Source organism: Enhydra lutris, unplaced genomic scaffold (genome assembly GCF_002288905.1).
Source record: "Enhydra lutris kenyoni isolate GAN:26980312 unplaced genomic scaffold, ASM228890v2 scaffoldscaffold9, whole genome shotgun sequence".
In the NCBI taxonomy this organism is placed as follows: domain Eukaryota; kingdom Metazoa; phylum Chordata; class Mammalia; order Carnivora; family Mustelidae; genus Enhydra; species Enhydra lutris.
This window is the reverse complement of record NW_019154093.1, coordinates 4,344,705-4,368,523: the sequence shown is the minus strand read 5'-3', so window position 1 is coordinate 4,368,523 and position 23,819 is coordinate 4,344,705. Positions and strand designations below refer to the sequence as shown.

The following is a 23,819-nucleotide window of genomic DNA, read 5'->3' as shown; positions in this document are numbered from 1 at the left end:
CATCGGCATGGGGTTACGTAGAAAAGCAATTTATTCCATTATAAGCACTTACACAGTTAGTCATGGAGAGTAACAGGCCTGCTGGTGAAACAGGTCACCCAAAATAGAGATGGTACCAAACTAGTGGTCAAGGACTAACTCCTAAAAAAAAAAAAAAAAAAAAAAAAGCAACTCTTATCCAGGATTAATTTAATTTTAAAAACAAATACAAGCTATCAATTCACTCTTCTCAACTCAACTGGACAGTCTACCTGTGGTATGACTGTCAGGTAAAAACATACATCTTTACAACTTGGTGGTCCCAAGTTTTTTAAAAAAACCATTTCACAGAAAGGAAAGAAATATGAAAACAGCTCAAGAAATACACTAACAAGCAAAAATATATGGGGAAAGAGGAACACATAGTTTTGACTTAACTGAAGAAACTGAGAGGAGACTGGTCTACATAGGGAAATGTGCATCCTGGAAAGTCAGGTGTGAAAACTTTAGAATAGGAATTTATATGACTTGAATCTCCCCCATTTCCTGAATAAAAACAACATCTTGTGGTATTTATACTTCATGGCTCAGACACCTACCTCACTTGGCTCTATCCTTCCTCACTTTAGCCTTTACTTAAAAGGAGTCTGTAAAACTTGGGGATATAGCCTAAGAAGAAAAATAACCACACCCAATATTCCCCTTTCTGTGGCTACTTTAGACCTTTGTTACTAGAAAATTCCTAAAGAAAATTTAAATATAAGTCTGTGGCTTTACTGAATCAAGTCCCCCAGTTAATATTTAGAAAACACCCTCTGTTTGGGCTAGTAACATCGTTGATGGTACCTATCATAGAGGAATAGCCAAACAAAGTCTGTGTCTCAAAACCAGTGTTAAATCAATCTCAGGGTTGAGAGGGAAAAAAAGGGGAGTCTAAAATCACAAGAAGTGCAGACATATCTAGGACCCTTGTCCTTCTGGATCCACGCTTCCTTCAGGATCTTCATCATTGTAAATGTTCTCTGCCTGCCCAAAAACAAGAAAAGGTTATTTAGTAAACATGAAGGATCCTTCTTGAAGTTAATGTTTCAAAAACAGAGGTGGCCAGGGAGAGAGACTGTGAGCCAGTCTCTGTAGCAACTATTCAACTCTGCAGCTGCTGCATGAAGGCAGCCAGGGACCATCTGAAAATGAATGGGTATGGGTGGCTGTGTTCCAATAAAAACAGGCAGCTGGCCCACAGGCCAACTAGATTAGGACATTCCCACAAAACTGAAGTATGGTAACTGTTTGTCCTGATACTCAACCTTCAGGAGTCCTTCTACTGGATATTACTGACAAGAGTCAGAACGTAAAAACAACACAAATGTCCATCAAATGACCAATGAATAAATAAAAATGTTACCTGGCAATGAAAAAAAAGGCTAGTCACAGATTGCATTATTTAATTTATACTAAGTATCCAGAACAGACAAATCCATAAAGTAGCCTGGGGGTTGCCTAATGCTGGGAAGACTGGAGGAAAATGGGGAATGATGCTTAATGGGTAAGGGGTTTTTCTGAGGGGTGAATTACTGTGATGATGGTTGTATAATTCTGTGATTATGGTTAAAAAAAAATTAGAAAGTCTTCATTAAGAGCCCCCCCAAACCATGGGTTTCAAAATCAATTTATAAATATTTTTAAAAGAAAACTGCTCTAACATAAACTATACTTCTATTACTTGATGAAAACCTTGCATCCAAAGGCATAATCTTAAATAGAGAAAACACTTTCATTTGTGCAGAGTTTACTGTACTATGCACAAATCACTAGGCTACGTGCTGCAAAGGATGGGATAGTCTTATCTTTAAAGAGCCTGTGATCTGACTGCAGGAATAGGAAAGTATACAATTGTGTGATGTTTTCTGATGACAAATATGTAGTGTCTTTTTGACCCAATTGGCTGTCCAACAATTCAATTCAATCCTGACACTAACTGCACGTGAAAGTAGTGTTAGACCCCACAGGTTAAGAGGCTAGTCCCGCAAGACTATGATCCTCGCTTCAGAGGCCAGTGTCAAGCCCGGAGTGCTCAGACTACCCATGCACTTCTGCGCAACTTGGTTATCAACTCAGGTGTTCCCATATGCCGACCCACCCCCCACTCCTCGCCCCCTTAGGGTTGATGATTTGCTGCAATGACTCATGGAATCCTGAACATGCTTTACTTACTGTTACCAGTTTACTACACGCCTTACAACTCAGGAAGAGCCAACTTGGCAGTGAAGCACAGGGTGAGGTGAGAAGGAAATATACAAAGCTTCTAGGTCTTCTCTGGGTAGCCGTCAATATAACCAACGGCCCAGAAGCTCATCACATCCAGAGGTTACACAGAGCCTTTTCAAAAGTTTTACACAACTCAATCCCCTCTGCCTGTGGGTAGGAGGGACTGTAAAGTTCTCCAATCACCTGTTTGGTCTTTCAGGAGACCAGCCCCATCCCGAGGCTTTCCAGGGGCCCTAAGTTACCTCCTTAGCCTAAACTCAGGTGTGGCCAAAAGGGGCTCCTTATAAACAGCAACAGAGACTTCTATCACTCAGACAACCCCAAGGGTTTTAGGAACTTGGACAAAGACCAAATAGTTACTTATTTTATAGTTCTTTTTTATTTTTTATTTTACCACCATTCTAAAAAAACCGAGTAAAGAACAACCTGGCCTGAAGGTGATGTAGTTCGATCTCCTACATTCCCATGGCAACTACTAAAATATCTTTAAATGACAGGCTACTCAAGGCAGCACATTTCACCTTCCTGTCAGAACTCTGTAGTTTTTATATTAATTATACGTGGGTATATTACAAGGAAAAAGATGAGGTAGATTTTCTGTTTACACATGTAATACACATTTACTATTACAAATTATAATATTTAAAGGTATAAAGAAGATATCCAAAAACTCCCTAAATATACCAACCACATTAAGGCAAACAAGCTGCTTCTTTTTTTAAATGCCCTTAAAAAAAAAAATTTATTTATTTGAAAGAATCAGAGAGAGCACAAGGTGGGGGAAGGTCAGAGGGAGAAGCTGACTCTCTGCCAAGCAGGGAGCCTGATGTGGGACCTGATTTGGGACTCCAGAATCACGACCTGAGCTGAAGGCAGTCGCTCAACCCAGTGAGCCACCCAGGCGCCCTGCAAACAAGCTTCTAAACAGTTACATATAATTAAATTCAAGACTAGCTATAATAATTTTATTTTTTTTTAAAGATTTTATTTATTTATTTGACAGAGAGAGATCACAAGTAGACTGAGAGGCAGGCAGAGAGAGAGAGAGAGAGGGAAGCAGGCTTCTCGCCGAGCAGAGAGCCCGATGTGGGACTCGATCCCAGGACCCTGAGATCATGACCTGAGCCGAAGGCAGCGGCTTAACCCACTGAGCCACCCAGGCGCCCCTATTTAATTTTTTTAAAAAAGATTTTATTTATTTATTTGAGAGGATGGGGGTGGGGAGGAGAGCACGTGTGTGTGTGAGCAAGTGAGGATGAGCAGGGTTAAAGGGGGCAGAGGGAGAAGCAGACTCTCCATGGAGCAGGGAGGCTGATGTGGGGCTTGATCCCAGGACCTTGGGATCATGACCTGAGCTGAAGGCAGCTGCTTAACCAACTGAGCTGTCCAGGCATTCCTAGCTACAGTAATTTTTAATATGAGGAATTATAACATGCCATTGGTTCTATAATCTGCTTTTTTCGTACTTTATGTCATGAATATCTTATAAAGAAGTCTGGATATACCATATAATTTGTTAATCTCATAGGCCACAAAAACTCATTTCTTTTTCATTTTATTTCTTTAACTTTGATTAATAGTGCTATTCTTTAAGGAAGTTGTTTCAAAGATTTTTAAAAATTTGACAGAGAGAGCACGCATGCACATACAAGCAGAGGGAACAGCTGAGGGAGAGGAAGAAGCAGGCTCCCCGCTGAGTCGAAGGCAACAGCTCAATCAACTGAGCCACCCATGCATCCCAAAGAAGTTCTGATTATTAAAATACTTTTCCTCATGTTGAGCCAAAAACTTTCTTCTGGAGATTATCCCTGCCTCTAGATCTATGCTAAAACAACAAAAACTTTTTCCCAAATTTTTTCATTAATCAGGCTACCATCATTCAAGTTATGCAATTAAAAAAAAAAATTGTGGTACAAAAATACATATCAAATTGCCATCTTAACCATTTTTAAGTGTACAGGGCATTAAGTCCATTCACCCTGTGTGCAACTATCAACCACCATCCACCTCCAGAAAGCAAGTGTTTCTTATATTGCTCTATGTTAGACATTACAGTTATCTTTATTAAATTCCAAGCACTTTGGAAATTCAAAAAAGGGTAATCATTTCCCATTTGGGGTATAAAAAACAGGGAAGTTTTTAGAATCTAGTAATATTTCACAGAGAAATGGCAGTATCTGATGCTGTACCATTGTGGTAGAAACTGTACGAGGCATGTTCAAAGCCACAAGTCACTTCAAAGGAATGACCATTCCCAAAGATTCAACTGCTAGTAGTGGGGAAAGGAGGAGGCCAGCAAGGAGGCTATTGCAATAGTTTAGCAAGTAGTAATGAGAACCTGACCAAAAACTCAGGGTGTGAAGTAGAAACAGGAAAGCTGGGCACTAAGTGTTTATCTATAAGATGAGTATAGATACAAGAAACAATGCAGACAGACAATGCAAAATCTGGAAAGTAAACGATAACTAGAGGTAAATAGATAATCAAGAACTCTTGAGGGGCGCCTGGGTGGGTTAAAGCCTCTGCCTTCAGCTCAGGTCATGATCCCAGGGTACTGGGATCGAGCCCCGCATCGGGCTCTCTGCTCGGCAGGGAGCCTGCTTCCTCCTCTCTCTGCCTACCTCTGTGATCTCTGTCAAATAAATTTAAAAAAAGAAAAAGAAAAAAAAAAAAAACTCTTTTGAGTCTTCAAGTTGGTTGAGCTGGGGGATGATGACACTGGAGCCATATACAAAACAGGAAAACAGGAGAAAACGGGAATAAGAAGAAGGGGAGAGAAGTCTGGTCTTCTTGAGTTTGAGACACCAGTGGGATAAGCAGATAAAGGTAATGAGCAGGCATGTGAAAATGATAACGTGCAGCAAGTGCTAAAGTCATACTTGGAAGTAAACTAACCAGAGATGCCATTTATGAAGTCTGTAAATATGAAGTGATACTCCATCTCACTGACCTCATGTCCTCCGAATAAATGATAACACTTACCATTTGCCACACTTGCATGATATTGTCTTCTGATACAGAACAAATCACCCAAGGTTCATTGGGATTCCAGGAGAAATCAGATATCTTGGCAGTGTGACCACCATGAATAAACTGAAGAGGGAGGAAAACAAAGATAATGAAAAGCAGACAGAGAGCAGTAAGTAACAGAGTATCTCAATATTACTCAATGTGCAGAACATACCAACAATTCTGGTGGCCCATCTTCTGCATCTTCCGGGGATTGTTCCTCTCCAATTTTACTAGCACAAAAAGATTTTTAAAAAGTTAAAACAAAACAAAATAAGAAGTTAAAACAGATTTGTCCCAAGTAACTACTTTAGAAAAGTATAAATAAAGAAAATATCTCCACTAAGAGTAACCAATACAAGACTTACCTTAAATCCCAAACATTCAGTCTGCGATCAGTACCACTGGAAGCCAAAATGGTCTCATTGTGAGGCGACCACTGAACCTACAGTAAAAATGAAGGAAACAGAAAAACTGTAACTTAGAAAACTGAGGGTCGGGGTGTCTGGGTGGCTTAGTTGGTTAAGCATCTGCCTTTGGCTCAGGTCATGATGCCAAGGTTCCGGGATAAAGTCCCACGTCGGGCTCCCTGCTCAGCGGGGTGCCTGCTTCTCCCTCTCGCCCCAGCACACGCTCTCTCTCAATCACTTGCTCTCTGTCTCTCAAATAAATAAATCAAATCTTAAGGAAAAAAAAAAGAAAGAAAGAAAAACTGAGGGGAAAATACCTAAATTATACTTAACAATTTAAAAATTTCATAAAAAAGAAATCAAAGTATTTTAGACATTATACTTAAAACTGACAGCTAGAGGGGGTGCCTAGCTGGCTCTGTTGGTGGATCATGCAACTTTTGATCTCAGGGGTTTTAAAGTTCAAGCCCCAGTTTGGGTGTAGAGATTATTTTAAAAAATAAAACACAAAAACAACAAAAAAACAAACAAAAAACCCCAAAAAGGGTGCCTGGGTGGCTCAGCTGGTTGAGCATCTGCCTTTGGCTCAGGTCATGATCCTGGGGTCCTGGGATTGATTCCCACATCAGCTCCTTGCTTAGCAGGGACCTGCTTCTCCCTCTGCCTGCTGCTCCCCCTGCTTGTGCTCTGACAAATAAGGAAATAAAATCTTAACAACAACAAAAAAAACCCTGACAGGTAGAGAAGATGGTTTCTTTTATGAAGATAACCTATCACTAAACCTTTTGTTCTATTTCTATTTGTGTGTGTGTGTGGTAAAAATTTTTAATTTAAAAAATTTTTAAGACTTATTTGACAGAGAGAGACACAGCAAGAGAGGAACCTAAGCAGGGGGAGTGGGAGAGGGAGAAGCATGCCTCCTGCCAAGCAGGGTGCCCTACGTGGGACCCAATCCCAGGACTCTGGGATCGTGACCTGAGCAGAAGGCAGACGGCTAACAACTGAGCCACCCAGGCACCCCTTTAATTTAATTTTAAAAGTATTTTATTTATTTTTTTGACAGAGAAGCCAGACAGCAAGAGAGGGAACACAAGCATGGGAGTGGGAGAGGGAGAAGCAGGCTTCCCATTGAGCAAGGAGTCTGATGCTGGGCTCAATCCCAGGACCCTGAGATCATGACCTGAGCAGAAGGCAGACACTTACCAAGTGAGCCACCCAGGTGCCCAAGATTTTTAAAGTAAAATATTTCATATTAAGATTTTTAACTTTTAAATAAATAAACTCCACGCCAACTGGGGGCTGGGACTCATGACTCTGAGATCAAAAGTCACGTGTTCTACTGACTGAATCAGGCAGGTGCCCCTCATTTTATATTTTTGAAGCTCTGATCTTAATCTACTCTTACTAATTCTGGCTTCTGGCCAAATGTGCTCCAACCTTAGAACTGAAGTACGGAACACATACATACAGTATCTATTTTCTCAAGTACTTATTATGAATTCAGTATTACATATAAAACTGATTAAAAACTAAAACAAAACAAAACAAAAAAACCCCAAACTGATAAAAAACTGACTCCTTACGATAATGATTTTATTAAAGTTAGCTACCACACATACAACAATCACATACTGTTACACTGTCTGATAAGAAAGTCCTAGCATCATGGTATAGATAAAAGGGCATTAGTCACCAATACTTAGGGAAGAATTTAGATACTCTCCAGGCAGGAACACCACTACAAGCAAGGACAAAGAGGATAAAGACAAAAATGTTCACTGGAGCAAGCCAAGAGTAGAAAATAAGGTTAAGTGAGACAAAGTGCAGAGGAGTATGGCTTACCTAGAGCCTAAATCAGAGGCCACTTTCACACACCAAAATTAACTTTGACTACACTTTTTTTTTTTAAAAGATTTACTTACTTATTTGAGAGAGAGTGAGAGAGAGTATAGAGTGCACAAGCAGGGGGAGGAGCAGCCGAAGGGAGAAGCACCACTTTATCCACTGGGCCACCCAGACGCCCACTCTCCCCATTTTAAAGATTTTATTTATTTACTTGAGAAAGAGTGAGCACAAGCTGTGGGGAGATGCAGAGGGAGCAGCAGACTTCTCACCAAGTAAGGAGAACAATGTGGGGTTAAACCCCAGGACCCCAGAATCATGACCTGAATCAAAGGCAGACCCATAACTGACTAAAGCACCCAGTGCCCCACCCTTAAGTTCTAATGCTTAACAACCTTCTGCTACAGTGAATCTAAATGGGCCTTCCCTTGCTATAAAACTGTAAGCTCTTTAATAGCAAAGACTATATATAACCTATTCCTCACAGTGTGTTGGCAGTAAGTGGTGAACATAGTGCCACATTTCTTGAATTGAGTCAGAGAGCTTTTTGCGTGTTAAGAAAGAAGCTTAAACTGATGAGGCAGAAAACATGGAGCTAGTACTTTAGGCTTCAACTGCAAAATCAACAGACATGGCAAGTTCTGGAAATAAGGCAAGATACAATGTCAGGAACATGAATTATTGAGCACTGATTTTCTTAATACTTCAAGAGTGTAAGTCACCAATGACCAGTCTGAGGAAGTATAGAATTAACAATCACATTTCCTATAGAGATTAGCATAGATCCATAGAGTTCTATTACTGGTAATAATGGGATAAAGCACAAGTGCGCCTACTCACACATCCAGGTTTTCCTTAAAATAAACAAATGTAGCATTAGTTTCTCTTACCTGGAATATTTCATCCTTATGTGATTCAAAGGAATGCAACTTAAGTTTCAGATTTCTCAGATCCCACAAGGCAACAGTCTATATACAAAAAGGAAAGCAAGAGCAATCAGTAGTTTTTTATGGAAAGAAAACCCACAACTGAAAGATCTCGTTTACTCAAAGGAAGCAAAAGAAATTTTTTTTTTCTCTTAAAATGAACCAAACTGACCTTGTCGGCTGATCCTGTGGCCAGAATGAACTCACTGTAAGGATTGAAAGATAGACAGTTCACTTCAGCAGTGTGAGCATCAACTGAGTGGCTTGGTTTGGAAGTATTGTTTGAACGAGTATCCCAGCTTTAATAAAAAAAACAGGAAAAAAAGCTTAAAATGGGTAACATAAAACTTAGAAAACAAGGAAAAAACTCAAACATGGATTCTACTCACATCATAAGTTTTTGATCATCAGCAACTGACCCAAACAGAGACTCATGGAGCAGATGCCAGGAAACATCTTCTACTACTGCTGTATGCCCTGTAAAGATGGTCTTCGCATCCACAACTTTTCCTTCCTTTGGAACAGCACTGATGTCCCAGAGGCAGATGGTCTTAAATGTAAAATTAACTATTATATAAATGGAAGATTCTCACTTCCCCACATACCCCAGAAAAGAAACCAACTGATAACTAGCCCAGATCTGCTTCAAAATGAGGATACGCACGTGGTCGTCTGAAGCACTAAGTAAGTGCCCACTGAGATTTGGGTTCCAGGAAAGTCCATAGCCTTCCTTCTGATGTCCACGGAGACGCAAGTCTGGGTTGCACTCTCCAGAAGGGTCTGTAAATTAACACACATATCAAAACTATCCAGAGTCTACTGCCTCTTTGGGTCTACAAAGCATAATGGAATTTTGATGGAAGAGGTATGAAGCTCTTCATATGTACAGCAATAGAGACCCATTATGATCAAATTGTTAACACTTAAAATGCACCATGATTCTGTTCTGTGTAAAAAAGCATTTTTTTCCACCTAGGTAAGAACGCAAAAGAAGAATATCAACACATACCAGTATACATCACAAGATGTTAGAATATACATTTAACAAGCAATTACACTCAGTTTGAGTGGAAAAGTGTATTCCCACAGTGACTCATTATCTGTATCTGAACTGAAGGCGGCAGGTACCTGGTTTGGAAGGATGTTTTGTATAGTCAAAAACAAGAACATCACTGGATGGAGTCTTTGTTGCAATGATGCAAGGGTTCTGGGGCATATAACGTGCCCGGTTTACTTCTCCTTCATGGTTGATCTTGATTTCTATTTCAATTTTTCCACTAACTGAGCCAAAACCTCCAAATTCTGTAAATATATAAGAAATTGCAAATGAGGACAAAGCAAGAGCTACTCTTGTCACTCAAATTATGACACAGGCAAGCTTTTTATCAGCAAACTGGTAAATACTAGAAATAATCTAGACATTTGTTAACAGTATACAGTGTTTTCATACCTCTTATTTCATTTGATTGTTACAACCCTACATAGAAGGGAAGACAGTATCCCCCCAAATTTTACCAAGAAAAATAGAAATCTGGCATACCTATATTACCATTCCTAGTGTCAGAACTAAAACTGAACCTAGTGAAAATTTTCATTCTCCTGATTCCTAGCTAAAAAATATGAATACTATCTAAAAAGCAGGGAACACTACCAATTCCACTTTAAAAGGAGATTCTCAATAAGCAATTTTCAAATCTAATCTAAGTACCAAAAAAGTGCTGAATAAGTAAAACCCAAGTTACTATTTAAGATTTGAGAGAGAAAGTGAGAGAGCATGCGATGTGAGAATGAGCAGGAGGAGAGGAGAGAGAGAATCCTAAGCAGACTTTGCACTGACTGCAGAGCCTGACATGGGGCCAGATCCTAGGACCACAACTTGAGCCTAAATCAAGACTCAGAGACTCAACAGTCTACTCCACCCATAGGCCCTTTAAGCTCAACAGTCTACTCCACCCACGTGCTCTTTAAGTTACTATTTTAACAAATATTAAAGTACACAGTATACCAGGTACTAAAGAGTCCCCTTTATACACCATTTATTTGAAGCTATAGTTTGGAATGACCTTCCTGAAATACCATCACACCATTATCTCTTCCCTATACCATTTCTCTTAGTCCAGTGAGGAAAAACAGAGCCACAATAGCTAGTTCCATTTTCCTTTACCACCTCCCCCACCCACTTATACATGCCAACTACAATCCTCAGCTGAAATAAACCAGGCAGGCAAGGACTAGATAAAAATATTTTTTATTCACATTTGGCTACTGTATGCACTTCGTTTTCCCAAGTGCCATTATAAAACGTGTAAAAATATAATTTGTGATTATGTAAATCCTGGCACAGCAACATATAAACAAAGGTAGTTAATGATTAGTCGAAAGAATTACAGAAGGCAGCATGATAAGATATCTAAGAAAGAGTCAGACCTTGGCCTAACTGACTGCCAGAGCTTGGTCATTTGGGGAAGGCCTTCAATTTCTGAGTCTCAAACACCTTCTCCATAAAGCTAAGTTGTGACAGTAACTTATAAATGAAAACACTGTCAATAGCACCGATATATAAGTGTTATACTTTGAAGGACAAAAATCTTTTAAAAAGCAAGGACAAGGACAAAAACAAACAAAAAAGACAAAAAGCCCACAAAACCAAAACAAACCAAAGAAGAAAGGACATGCGGTGCCTGGGTGGCTCAGTTGGTTAAGCCTCCCTTAGGCTCAGGTCATGATCCCGGGATGGATGAAGCCCCACATCGAGCTCTCTGTTCCGCAGGGAGTGTGCTCCCCCCACCCCGCCTGCTTTTCTGCCTACTTATAATCTCTGTCAAATAAATAAATAAAATATTTTTTTTAAAAAGCAAGGACATAGATAATATGGCTGGCAGACTAGATAACTTTCAATTTCCACTAAATAACTTTTAATGGTTGAAATGCAAATGTTTCACACAGACTAAAAATCTAAAAACAAAAGCGCAGAATAGACTCTGAAGGAGAAAAAAAAGCTCACAATAAAACCCCAGAACTCTAGCAGGGCGCCTGGGTAGCTCAGTGGGTTAAGCCTCTGCCTTCCGCTCAGGTCATAACCTCAGGGTCGTGGGATGGAGCCCGCATCAGGCTCTCTGCTCAGAAAGCTCTCTGCCTTCTCCTCTTATGCTCTCTCTCACTGTCCCTCTCTCAAATAAATAAATAAAATCTTAAAAAAAAAAAAAAAAAAAAAAAAAAAAAGAAAAGGAAAGAACTCATGATAAGATACATGATTGCAAGGAACTTTCAGTCCAAACACAGAGAGCCTGCTTCCCTCTCTCTCTCTGCCTGCCTCTCTGCCTACTTGTGATCTCTCTCTGTCAAATAAATGTTAAAAAAATCTTAAAAAAAAAAAAAAAAAAAAAAAAAGAAAACCAGTGCAAAGCTGTATTAGGGGCGCCTGGGTGGCTCAGTGGGTTAAGCCTCTGCTTCAGCTCAGGTCATGATCCCAGGGTCCTGCCCCCTCCCCCCCAATCCCCTCTGTCTGCCTCTCTGCCTACTGTGATCTCTGTCAAATAAATAAAATCTTAAAAAAAAAAAACAAAACAAAACCCAAAACCCCAGAACTCTAGACCACGAGTATCTACAATGTAAAAAAAGAAGGCATAGGCGCCTGGGTGGCTCAATTGGTTAAGCAACTGGCTTCGGCTCAGGTCATGATCCTGGAATTCCAGGATCGAGTCCCCCCCCCCCCCCATCAGGCTCCCAGCTCCACGGGGAGTCTGCTTCTCCCTCTGACCTTCTTCTCTCTCATGTTCTCTTTCACTGTCTCTCTCAAATAAGTAAATAAAATCTAAAATAAATTAAAAAAAAAAAAAAAAAGAGGGCATGATAAGATACGTGACTGCAAGGAACTTTCAGTCCAAACACAGAGATAAACTGTAACTACAGATGACTATGACAAAAAAGCCTAACTGCCATTAAAGAGATCCCAGTAACAAGGGAAGAGCAAAAGCTGGCAGTGAGCCTGCAGAGCAAGGGTACTAATTACATAATGTGGGGTATTTTGGTATTGGATACATACTAAACAGAGGGTCTCCTTAACTGTGGTTGAAACACAGTAATAGGGGCGCCTGGGTGGCTCAGTGGGTTAAGACCTCTGCCTTCGGCTCAGGTCATGATCCCAGGGTCCTGGGATCGAGCCCCACATCGGGCTCTCTGCTCACAGGGAGCCTGCTTTCTTCTCTCTCTCTGCCTGCCTCTCTGCCTACTTGTGATCTCTGTCAAATAAATACATAAAATCTTAAAAAAAACCAAAACACAGTAATAAGTCAGCTTAGAGGATTCACAATTGAGTTTTTACAAAGATGAGGATTTATCTATCTAAAATATAATTAGGGGCTCCCAAGCGGAAGCTGATAAACGAAAGGCCAAATCTCAAGTAGGAAAGAAAGACTGAGCTATCCATGTACAATGAATTAAATGACCATCAAGGTCCAGTTGTATTCCTATTTTGTTTATGTCTCTCCATATAAAACACTATGAACTATAGGGCGCAGCTTGACAAATTTTTACAAATGTATACACCAGGAAAACCAGCACCAAGATCTCCAGCTTCCCAGAAAGTACTATCATGTCCCTCCCAACTAGTATCTACCCCTCCCCCACAAACGAGGTAACCAGCATTGATTTCTACCTGTAAGCCACTGAGTCCATAAACACCTTTTTACTAAAAAGAGTAAACTCTAACAACAAATATTCAATTACCTCATCATGATTTAATGTTTATTTTATACAATTCAGATAAAAGACTAAAAAGATATTTAAAAAAAAATATTCTCCAAATAAACTGCTAAAAATAAACTTGTTGATATTGAAAGATCTTGGTAATAGAGTCATAAGTAAAATTTTACATCTACTCTATTTTACATGGGCTTAAAATGCGACTATTGCCAGGATGACCCTAATATAAACACACAAATTCTTTTTTAAATTAATTTTATTTATTTGACACATAGAGAGAGATCACAAGTAGGCGGAGAGACAGGCAGAGAGAGAGGGGGAAGCAGGCTCCCCGCTGAGCAGAGAGGCGAGAGATCCCAGGACCCCGGGATCATGACCTGAGCCAGAGGCAGAGGCTTTAACCCACTGAGCCACCCAGGCGCCCTGCACAAATTCTTTTAAATGTCAAAACAGGACGAAGCCAGTTTTCAGTTTTCACTTTGAAAGTTCACCAATCTTTTGAAGATGTCTGCCATCTAATACCTAAAACCAAATGCGGTCAAGTGGATGGTAACTTATTACAATAGTTCAATTTGAGAGCCCAGGATATTTCATCTGAGAACAAGACAGACTAGTAAGCTTATCTACCTAATAATCACCCAAGAGACATTAGGTATTATCTGCTTCCACCATTGTTAAGACCATACAGAAGAGAGTACGGCCCCCCCCTCTTTAAAGCACCAAACATATCCAGTGATCTGAAGATGGGGGCGTGGGGGGAAAGGAAGGGGAGTATAAGGAAGAGGAGAGAGAGGGAGGGAGATAAGCTGTGTAACCTTAGGGCAAGTTACAAAACAACTACAGAGTTCCCTATGGGGATTAAACAGAGTAATTTATAGAGTTTTACAAATGTATCACCCATCATTACCAGTATTTTTAATTGTTCCTCTACATTAATTAAGGGGGATAAAGCAAAAGTTGCTTTGATGCTGTTCAAAAAACCATTACCAGAAAAAGTACGTATGTTAAAAAAATGCCACCTCAACAACCGGTGAAGAAACTACTTGCCAGCAAATGGCATCTTTTTAAAAAGTAGCCTCCACGTATAGCATGGAGCCTATCACAGGGCTTGAACTCACCACCCTGACATCAAGACCTGAGTTGATCAAGAGTCTGAATTAAGGGGCGCCTGGGTGGCTCAGTGGGTTGAGCCGCTGCCTTCGGCTCGGGTCGTGATCTCGGGGTCCTGGGATCGAGTCCCGCATCGGGCTCTCTGCTCAGCAGGGAGCCTGCTTCCCTCTCTCTCTCTGCCTGCCTCTCTGTCTACTTGTGATCTCTCTCTGTCAAATAAATAAATAAAATCTTTAAAAAAAAAAAAAAAAAGAGTCTGAATTAAGGGCGCCTGGGTGGCTCAGTGGGTTAAAGCCTCTGCCTTCAGTTCAGATCATGATCCCAGGGTCCTGGGATCGAGCCTCGATTGGACTCTCTGCTCGGCAGGGAGGCTGCCTCCCCCTCTGCCCACTTGTGATCTGTCAAATAAATAAATAAAATCTTAAAAAAACACACAAGAGTCCGAATTAAGCGTAACCGACTGAGCTACAGAGGTGCTCGCAGCAAATGGTATTTTAAAAAAATTGTTAACCACTTAGAAAAAATGCTTGGGGGAGCCTGGGTAGCTCAGTGGGTTAAAGCCTCTGCCTTCAGCTCAGGTCATGATCCCAGGGTCCTGGGATCAAGCCCCGAATTGGGATCTCTGCTTAGCAGGGAGCCTGCTTCCTCTTCTCTCTCTCTCTCTCTGTCTGCCTCTCTGCCTACTTGTGATCTCTGTCAAATAAACAAATAAAATCTTAAAAAAAGAAAAAGAAAAAATGTTTGGATTCCTACTCCATACCCAATGTCAAAACAAATTCCAGAAATATTACAGTTTTAATGGCCAAAACATAAATAAGCACCAGAAAACAACAGGTAAATACTTTAAAATCTTGGAATAATAAAGGTGTTTCCAAGAACGACACAAAATCTGAAGGGTATCAGAGGAAAGTTGGGACAAGTAAATCCAATGCTGGTGGAGGCATAAAGATAAACACACAAAACATACATAAATACTTCTGCTATTGGTGGGACTGGGAATCCTTCTCGAAGGGCAACTTAGCAGTATTAATTTTACCTGAAAATGTTCTTGCCCTCTGATCAGCAGTCCACTTAGAAAATAACTCTATAGCAAAAATATGCAAGACATATGGTACAAGAACTGTTTTTCAAGCCAGAAAATTGGAAGCCACTTAAATATCAAGTAAGGGATGGTTAACTATGACATAGTACACAACCATCAAAACAACCATTTTTGTTTTAAACAAAAAGATGTCCAAGACACATCGGCCAGAAAAGCATATTCTATGCTGCATTCTTAGAACCAAGAAAAAAGCCTGGGGTATAGTAAGTACTCAACATACATGCTAAATGACTAAGCCAATAAATGGAACAGATAAATCATTCAGAAAACAATCAATTTAACAGTGATCTATATGTAGAGGATAGGTTTATGGCAGTGGCCAGGATCTAGTTTCCTATTTGCTTTGATTTCTTAAAAAAAATTATTACATTACCAATCAAAGTATTTACATTGTCACCAAAAATTTTATTTATTTATTAACTAAAGATTTTATTTATTTGACACAGAGAGAGAGACCACAAGTAGGCAGAGAGCTAGGCAGAGAGAGAGGGAAGCAGGCTCCCCGCTGAGCAGAGAGCCCTATGCGGGGTTCAATCCCAGGACCCTGAGATCATGACCTGAACCAAAGGCAGAGGCTTAACCCACTGAGTCACTCAGGCGCCCCCCAAAATACTATTTAAAAACAATTTATCTTCATTTAATAGAAAGGAAGTTGATGCTCAGAGAGGCTAAATGATTTATCCAAAACCACAGAGCTAGTGAGTGGCATAACAGGACCTTAAGCCCAACTCCTGAGACTCTTTAAGTTCAGTGTCCACCACCCGCCCCCACCCCAACACTAATGTCTACCCAGAGAGTAACTTCCCAGTAATTGTATCACGCACAGCTGGGTCAGTGACACAAAACCGTATCTGTGGACCTTTATCTTAAGAACTTATTACTCTGGGGTGCCTGGGTGGCTCAGTGGGTTGGGCTGCTGCCTTCGGCTCAGGTCATGATCTCGGGGTCCTGGGATCGAGTCCCACATCGGGTTCTCTGCTCAGCGGGGAGCCTGCCCCCCCCCCACTCTGCCTGCCTCTGCTTACTTGTGATCTCTACCTGTCAAATAAATAAATAAATAAAATCTTAAAAAAAAATACAAACAAAAAACAACTTATTACTCTGCATTCTGTAACACCCTAAGGCAAATATGCAGTGATCAAAAGACCAACTGTACATAACAATCCTGGCAAGTAACTGGAGCTCAAAGAACTTAGATAAAAGAATGGATTCTGCTAATGAAGAGAAATTCAAGAAACATTAAACATCAATTTTTTAGATCACATCTCTCAATGACAGTGTGTCTTTTATCTCTGGGTAATAATTTGAGTTTAAGAACAACAACAAACGTAACTCATCCATTTCCACCTCTATTAAAAGGGAGAGAGTTAAGTATTTCATGAATAGCTAAACCCTTAGGCGATCTCCTCATATAAAATATAATTAAATGGCTCACTTAATTTTTATATATATATCAAGTACCATGGTTAAGTCATTTCTACCACTTCAAAATGGAAAGGGTAATTTAAGCCAGTGTTTCTCAACTCCCCCCACCCCCCAAACCTTGTAAGACATCTTTTCTGGGGGCACAGGTCATGATCTCAGGGTCCTGGGATTGAGCCCCACATCGGGCTCTCCGCTCAGTGGGGAGCCTGTTTCCCCCATCTCTCTGCCTGCCTCTCTGCCTGCTTAGGATCTCTCTCTGTCAAGTAAGTAAATGAAATATTTAAAACAAAAAAAAAAAAGACATCTTTTCTGACACTCCTGATGAAATTTTAATACCACAGATATCCTATGTATTTATGTATACCATATATATCTGTGCTTTATACATTTAAAGAATTAAAATTATTTTCATGCATCCCCCTTTCCAAGAACCAATTTTCTTCACCTTAGGGGCAGTTACCTCCCATGCTGAGAATGCACACATGCATCCATGCATGCATAGCAATAAATGGTGGACTTTGGGGGCACCTGGCTGGCTCAGTTGGTAGAGAATGTGACTCTTGATCTTGGGGTTGTGAGTTCAAGCCCCAGTAAAATCTTAAACAAAAAAACCCATGATGGTAATAATTGGCAATATATGAGTCAATACCTTATACACCTTAAACTTATACAATGTTATACGTCAATTATATCTCAGTAAAGCTGGGATTAAGAAATAATAATAATAATAAAAAAACCACAATAAAGGCAAGACTGGCTGGCTCAGTCAGAAGAGCCTATGACTCTTGATCTCAGGGTTGAGTTTGAGCCCCATGCTGAATGCAGAGATTACATAAATATAACTTAAAAAAAATAAAATAAAAGAATTAATAGCAGATTTTGGCTTCTTTCAATTCTAGAACACTCCCCCCAATCTAGTAGAGGAAGGTTTCTAGAAAAGACAGAAGCAAGTGTGCATTAAGTATGTCTTCTAATATCTAATATCTATATTGCAAACTCAGGCTTTCCACAGCTCATTATCTTATTTCTAAAATCAAACTTTATACCCTTTCCATGGGAATTCAAAGATACAAAAGATATAACCCATACATCATTCCTTCTTTCAATCTGAAGATTCCTACCTCCTTTCTCACTGTCGTAGTGTGAAGCATCAAACTGAGCATCATCGTTAGGGAGCTGCACACTGGCTATCACAAGATGGTTCTGTTCATCGGACGTGTGTGTTCCCAGGACAAGTCGATGAATGCTGAAGTCTTTCCCTTCTGGTCTGTAGCAACAATACATGGTCACTATTCAAATTTGTAATACTAAGAGAAACAATGAAGTCAGTGATATACATGTATGCAAAAGGCACTATTACAACCAGGTTTGGGGAAGATAAACTAAGAGCCACAATTCTGGGGCGCCAGGGTGGCTCAGTTGGTTAAGCATCTGCTTTTGGCTCAGGTCATGATCCTGGGATCCTGGGATTGAGCCCTGCATCCAGCTCCCTGTTTCTCCTTCTCCCTGCTGCTCTCCCTGCTTGTGCTCACTCTGTCAAATAAATCAATCTTAAAAAAAAAAAAAAAAAAAAAAAAAATACATTTTTTACTCTTTTTTTTTTTTTTTAAAGATCTTATTGATCTGAATTACAATAGAGGGATTAATCTAACAGTGTAAAGCAGAGGTTCTTCAAGTGTGGCATCAGGACCAATAACATCAGCATCATCTAGGAAGTCAGCTAGAAAGGCAAATTAAAATCTCAGATCCACTCCAGACCTACTAAATTAAGAATTTGAGATGCTGGGTACAATGATCTATCTTGTAATTCCTTCAGCTGATTATGATGCATGTTCAAGTTTGAGAATCTCTGGTCTAGAAAAGAAAGATATTACCGCACAGAATCCACTGGGGCTTATAAATGAACTGTCAAGTAAAAAAAAAGAGAAAAATCTAGGAATGTCAAACCAAAGTCAACTCTGATAAAGAGAAATAGGAACAAGAGAAGAAAGCTGGAGTGGGACTCTATGGGAAGAATATACTCAGTTTGGAACATGTGATGCTGGGGAAGACAGAAAGATACTCCAGAGAAGACACCAGCAGGCAGCTGAAAATTCAGAAAAGCTCAGAAGTTGGGTCTAGAGATAGCCAATAGGAATTCCTCTGCACAGAGGCAATAGATATCTATATCCTACATAGAGAAAACAGAGCAAAGGGGTGCCTGGGTGGTTCAGATGGTTGAGTGTCTGCCTTCTGCTAGGGTCATGATCCCAGAGTCCTGGATGAAACCCCACGGCAGGCTCCCTGTTCAGCTGGGAGCCTGCTTCTCCCTCTCCTTCTGCCTGTCCCTCTGCTTGTGCTCTGTCTTTCCCTCTCAAATGAATAAAGAAAATCTTAAAAAAAGAAAAAAAAAAAAAAAGAAGAAAGAGAGCTGTCAACATAAAACTGGGAATGCCTGAATTTAGGTAAAGGAACCACAGGAAGTGAGGGCAGAAGAGCATTACGGAACTACAATTTTATTTTTTTAAAAAAGGGTATGAATAAATACCACCACTGCCACCCCCTGCCATGACAACGCTAACAGACACAAAAAAATCAAACAGCTGACACTACATAATTGCTTCTAAGTAATCCTCATCTTTTTTTTTTTTTTTAAGATTTTATTTATTTGTTTGACAGAGAGAGAGAGAGAGAGAGCACAAGCAGGCAGAGAGGCAGGCAGAGGCAGAGAGAGAAGCAGGCTCCCCACTGAGCAAGGAGCCCAATGCGGGGCTCGATCCCAGGACCCTGAGATCATGACCTGAGCTGAAGGCAGCGGCTTAACCCACTGAGCCACCCAGGCGCCCCATAAGTAATCCTCATCTTAAAAAGAAAATTAGTACTGTTGGGATGCCTGGGTGGCTCAGTCAGTTAAGAGACCAACTCGTGATTTCAGCCCAGGTCATGATCTCATGGGTTGTGGGACTGAGCCCTGCGTGGGGTTCTGTGCTCAGCAGGAGGCTGCTTGAAGATTCTGCCTCCCCCCATTCTCACTCAAAATAAATAAGTAAAATCTTAAAAAAAAAAAAAAAAAAATCAGCATTGTTATATGTGTAGAATACAAAAAAAGAAAGGTAAAGACTGGGTGTTTGGACCAATGTCAAACATTGCAAAAAGGTTTATTTACCTACGTCTGCTAAAGTAGAAACTACTAAGATAACACAGATTTCAACCTTGGGGAATTTAGTCTCATTCACTGCTTTCCAAGTTGAGCTAATCACTGCATTATATAGGAAGGTTTTTAAAAATATGGCCCCAGGATGATTTAGTAGGTCTGGGGTGGCTCATGATACAGCGCATGACTGTGGAATCACCATTCAACTGTTTTTCAACAAGTCCTCTGCCACCAGTTCCTAAATGGTTTGACTATCACTGAGAACTTCTGAGAGCAATGACTCCACTTAATCTGAACTCAAGTAATTCTTTAAAAAAAAAATATCTATATCTATATATATAGATATATATCTAGACATATATCTATATATATATAAAAATATATCTATATATGTATATCTAGATATCTATATATCTAAATATATATATATAGATATATATTTTTTTAGAAAGCGAGGGTGGTGGGGGAGGGGTAGAGGGGAAGAGAAAAGAGACTTCCATGCAGAGCCCAAGGTGGGGCTCTATAGATTACAACTTGAGCAGAAACCAAGAGTTGGATGATTAACCAACTGCCACCAAGGCACCCTGATCGATTCTGATCGATCAGCTGAACATGGGAACTCCTGGTCATGAATGACAAAGCTTTCAACTCTACACTTCTGGGCATCTATTAGGAGTTTTGTAAACATCATTAGGGCAGACTTCCTCATTTTTTAATGCCATTGTGAAGGTAGTAACCTCTGAGTTATTAGTAAAATTTGCATCAAATTTCTATTACTTGTTGAGCTGAAACATAGCCACATTCTGCAAGATCTTGAATTCTGAAGAAATTTGGTTATTTAGCATATAATACCATTTTAAAAAAAAGATTTTATTTGACAGAGATCACAAGTAGGCAGAGAGGCAGGCAGAGAGAGAGGGAGAAGCAGGCTCCCTGCTGAGCAGAGAGCCCGATGCAGGGGTCGATCCCAGGACCCTGAGATCATGACCTGAGCCGAAGGCAGAGGCTTTAACCCACTGAGCCACCCAGGTGCCCCTGTAATACCGTTTTTAAAATGCTATTCTGAATGGTGAGGCAATTTTATAAAAGAAAACTCAATATCCCAACAGGTACACTGGTCTTGATAAAATCCTGTATTATTTAAATTCACCTTCATCTCTGCATTGTCACTTCCTCCTGGAAGCCTTTCATGATACCCTAAGTTGAGGTGATTTTTCCTTCCCCTGATCACTTGATCATTTGATCTGTGCCACTCTTAGGATAATTATTTTTTACTGTAATACAGCAGCCCACCCACCCATGGTTTCAGTTACCCATGGTCAACCACAATCCCTCCGGAAGTAGATGATCTTCCTTCTGACTTATCATCAGGTCAGTAGCCGCCTAATACTTCATCACTAAGCCCATGTCATTCACCTCACTTCATTTCATCACACAGGCATTTTTCTCAACAACATCACAAGGGTGAGTACACAGTGAGAGATTCTGACAGCAAGAGACCACAATCAGATAGCTTTTATTATGCTATATTACTATAAACACTGTTTTACTATTACCCTCTTATGTGTCTAATTTACAAGTGAGGCTTTATCGCAGCTATGTATATATGGGAAAAAAGCAACACAATATAGAGTTCAGCACTATCCACAGATTCAGGCATCCACTGGGGATCCTCAACCATATTCCCTAAACTAAAGGGGGGTGGTATGTACCATACTATAGACACAAAAAATCAAGGCAGGGAAGGTGTCTATCTAAATTTGCACACCCTGACATGTGGCACCTAGCAGACCCTAAATAAATGGGGTAAATTAAGTACTATTTTATCTTGTTAGAGGTAAGCTTTTCATGTGTAAGACCTATCCTACAAGTGATTAATCTCTCACTACGCATAATTCCCTTATATAAAAACCATCCCACCTTCAGGTGTTAGTTGATGTTTTGTAAGATTTTATTTATTTATTTGACAGAGATCACACATAGGCAGAGAGGCAGAGAGAGAGGGGGAAGCAGGTCCCCGGCTAAGCAATGCCGGGCGTGGCGGGGTGTGTGTGTGTGTCCATCCCAGGTCCCTGGGATCATGACCTGAGCAGAAGGCAGAGGCTCAAACCACTGAGCCACCTAGGCACCCCTCAGGTGTTAGTTCTAAACACCCTAAGTATCTCTGTAAAACTGCTCTTGGCACGTCACTGTAACTATTAGCTTGTATCAGCCTCTTCAACTATGCCTGTGCTCCTTGAAGGCAGGTACCATGTCACATAAATCTTTGTACTAACCAGCTACTACCTCTAGGTTCCAACGTGTTGCTGAAAAAGCTGAACTCATCACAGCATTTTCTTGAAAGCTGACACATTTTACATTATTTCGTCAACTGTAGTTACAACAGACTATTCAATTCGTTATCAGGAAAAGAAAACAAGTTTTCTCTTATCAGGTACATTGCAAAACTATTTTTACATTTTTGTCTTATTTTTTGGGCTAGGAAAAAAGGTCACCAACTGGGTTTTGATCACGTGCTCTCTTTGGGTGACTGGAGGAAAACAGGGAAAATCAACGTGAGAAATCTACACCGAGGACACAACAAGATAACGTTCAAAAGGTTCACATCACCTGGTTACATCTGGAAGCCACTGCGCAGTTAGGCTAGGCCACTCCAGGGCATGGGTCATCACCAAATCGTAAAGAAAAGGGGTGTTCTTCTTCCATATTTTGTACTCTTCGTTGATCACACGTTCTTCTACTGCGTCATCAAACGCTGCTAAAAGTTAAAAACAAATTAAGTTAGCGAACACAAAGGGAAACCGAGTCAACACTTCCAAAGCTACCGGCACTGCTCGAGTCCAGATTCTGAAATGGAGGAGGTATGTGGAATTCTCCTCGCGGCGGAGGTACCCACACCGCTCTCCACCCGAGCGGGCCCGCAACTACTCTCTCGGGTTAGCCAGGCCCGTTACTCCGTTAGCCGTTCGCGCGACGGCGCCGGGTCTCATGAGCACGCTCCGGTTCCCGCCGAGTCTACGGAACCGGCGCGGGCCTCCCCGGCCCCTGGGGTAGCGAACCGCTCAGGCAGAACCGGGAGAGGCGGGCAGACGGACAGGGAGCGCGGAGAGATACCAAACATCGGCCGGGCCCGGGCTCCCCCCGCCCCAGCTCCACGCCGCGGGGACCGGCCTCCGCGCCGGAGAAACTGGCGCGCCGTTAGCCCGCCCCGCGGGGCGATTTCTCCTCACGCCTTCGATGGTGGGGACAGCACTCAAGAGTCGGGCTTGTAGTCACTGCTAGGCCCTGTCGAGGTCGCGGCGCCAGCCCGGCACCCCCCGCCCTCCTGGGGCGGCCCCAGCACCCTCACCTTCCTTGTCGGCCATGGCGGGCAGGCAAGCCGGGGGATATCCCGGGGTCGAGCGTTGCGGGAGGGGCGGGGAGGCTACGGGCGCTAGCTCTGCGCGCGCGGCCTCTATTGTTTCCTGCTGCCCCTGCGTGAGGGCTGACTCGCGCACCTTCGCGCCAACACTGGCCAATCGGAGCGTCCCGAATGGTAGAGTGGGCGGGGAATCCGCGTTCGCAGCCTATCCAGACACGCAGAATCGCTTTCTGCGGATCTGAGGCGGGCGCCCCTCCCCTGCCCCCACACGGCCGGGAGCCGACTTCCTTCGATTGCGCGCGCGCGGAGCCGGTGGGAGTGCGACCGCCGGGTCACGTGACAGGTTTAGTCCGCATTCTCCAGGGGGCAGCCATTTTCTTTAGGCTTTTCATCTCCAGATACTGTCAAAGTGCTCAGATGAGAAATATAGAATGCTTTTGAGTCTAGCTAACAACCCCGGGAGTAAGGCGGAAAGAAAAGGCTTCTAAACACTCAGAAACAGGGTGTCTAGTTCAAGTCTCTCCATACTCCCAGGTCTTCCAATTTCTTT

General features: G+C 41.4%; 1 protein-coding gene across 2 annotated transcripts; it reads right to left on the bottom strand.

Annotated features, from left to right (window-relative positions):
• Positions 1–8: 8 nt before the first annotated feature.
• On the bottom strand, positions 9–23,457 carry LOC111143350 (RB binding protein 4, chromatin remodeling factor). 2 transcript variants are annotated; one of them, XM_022497032.1, is made up of 12 exons: positions 23,258–23,457; positions 22,519–22,666; positions 17,897–18,042; positions 9,563–9,736; positions 9,099–9,214; positions 8,824–8,984; positions 8,607–8,733; positions 8,399–8,476; positions 5,625–5,701; positions 5,432–5,489; positions 5,230–5,340; positions 9–1,005 (listed from the first exon to the last, which is right to left on the bottom strand). In XM_022497032.1, the coding sequence occupies exons 1-12, from the start codon at positions 23,271–23,273 to the stop codon at positions 940–942; spliced, it is 1,278 nt and encodes a 425-aa protein (XP_022352740.1). In that variant the 5' UTR covers positions 23,274–23,457; the 3' UTR covers positions 9–939. The 2 variants fall into 2 exon arrangements, with proteins under 2 accessions (XP_022352740.1, XP_022352741.1); XM_022497033.1 differs by having other exon boundaries at positions 22,519–22,663; positions 23,258–23,373.
• Between the last annotated feature and the right edge of the window lie 362 nt (positions 23,458–23,819).

Coding starts and splice junctions, on each gene's coding strand:
- LOC111143350 (XM_022497032.1), bottom strand. Junction 9,215..9,562: donor AAAACATCCTTCCAAACCAG/GTACCTGCCGCC, acceptor GTTAATTTACAG/ACCCTTCTGGAGAGTGCAAC. Junction 8,477..8,606: donor CCACAGGATCAGCCGACAAG/GTCAGTTTGGTT, acceptor TTTTGTATATAG/ACTGTTGCCTTGTGGGATCT.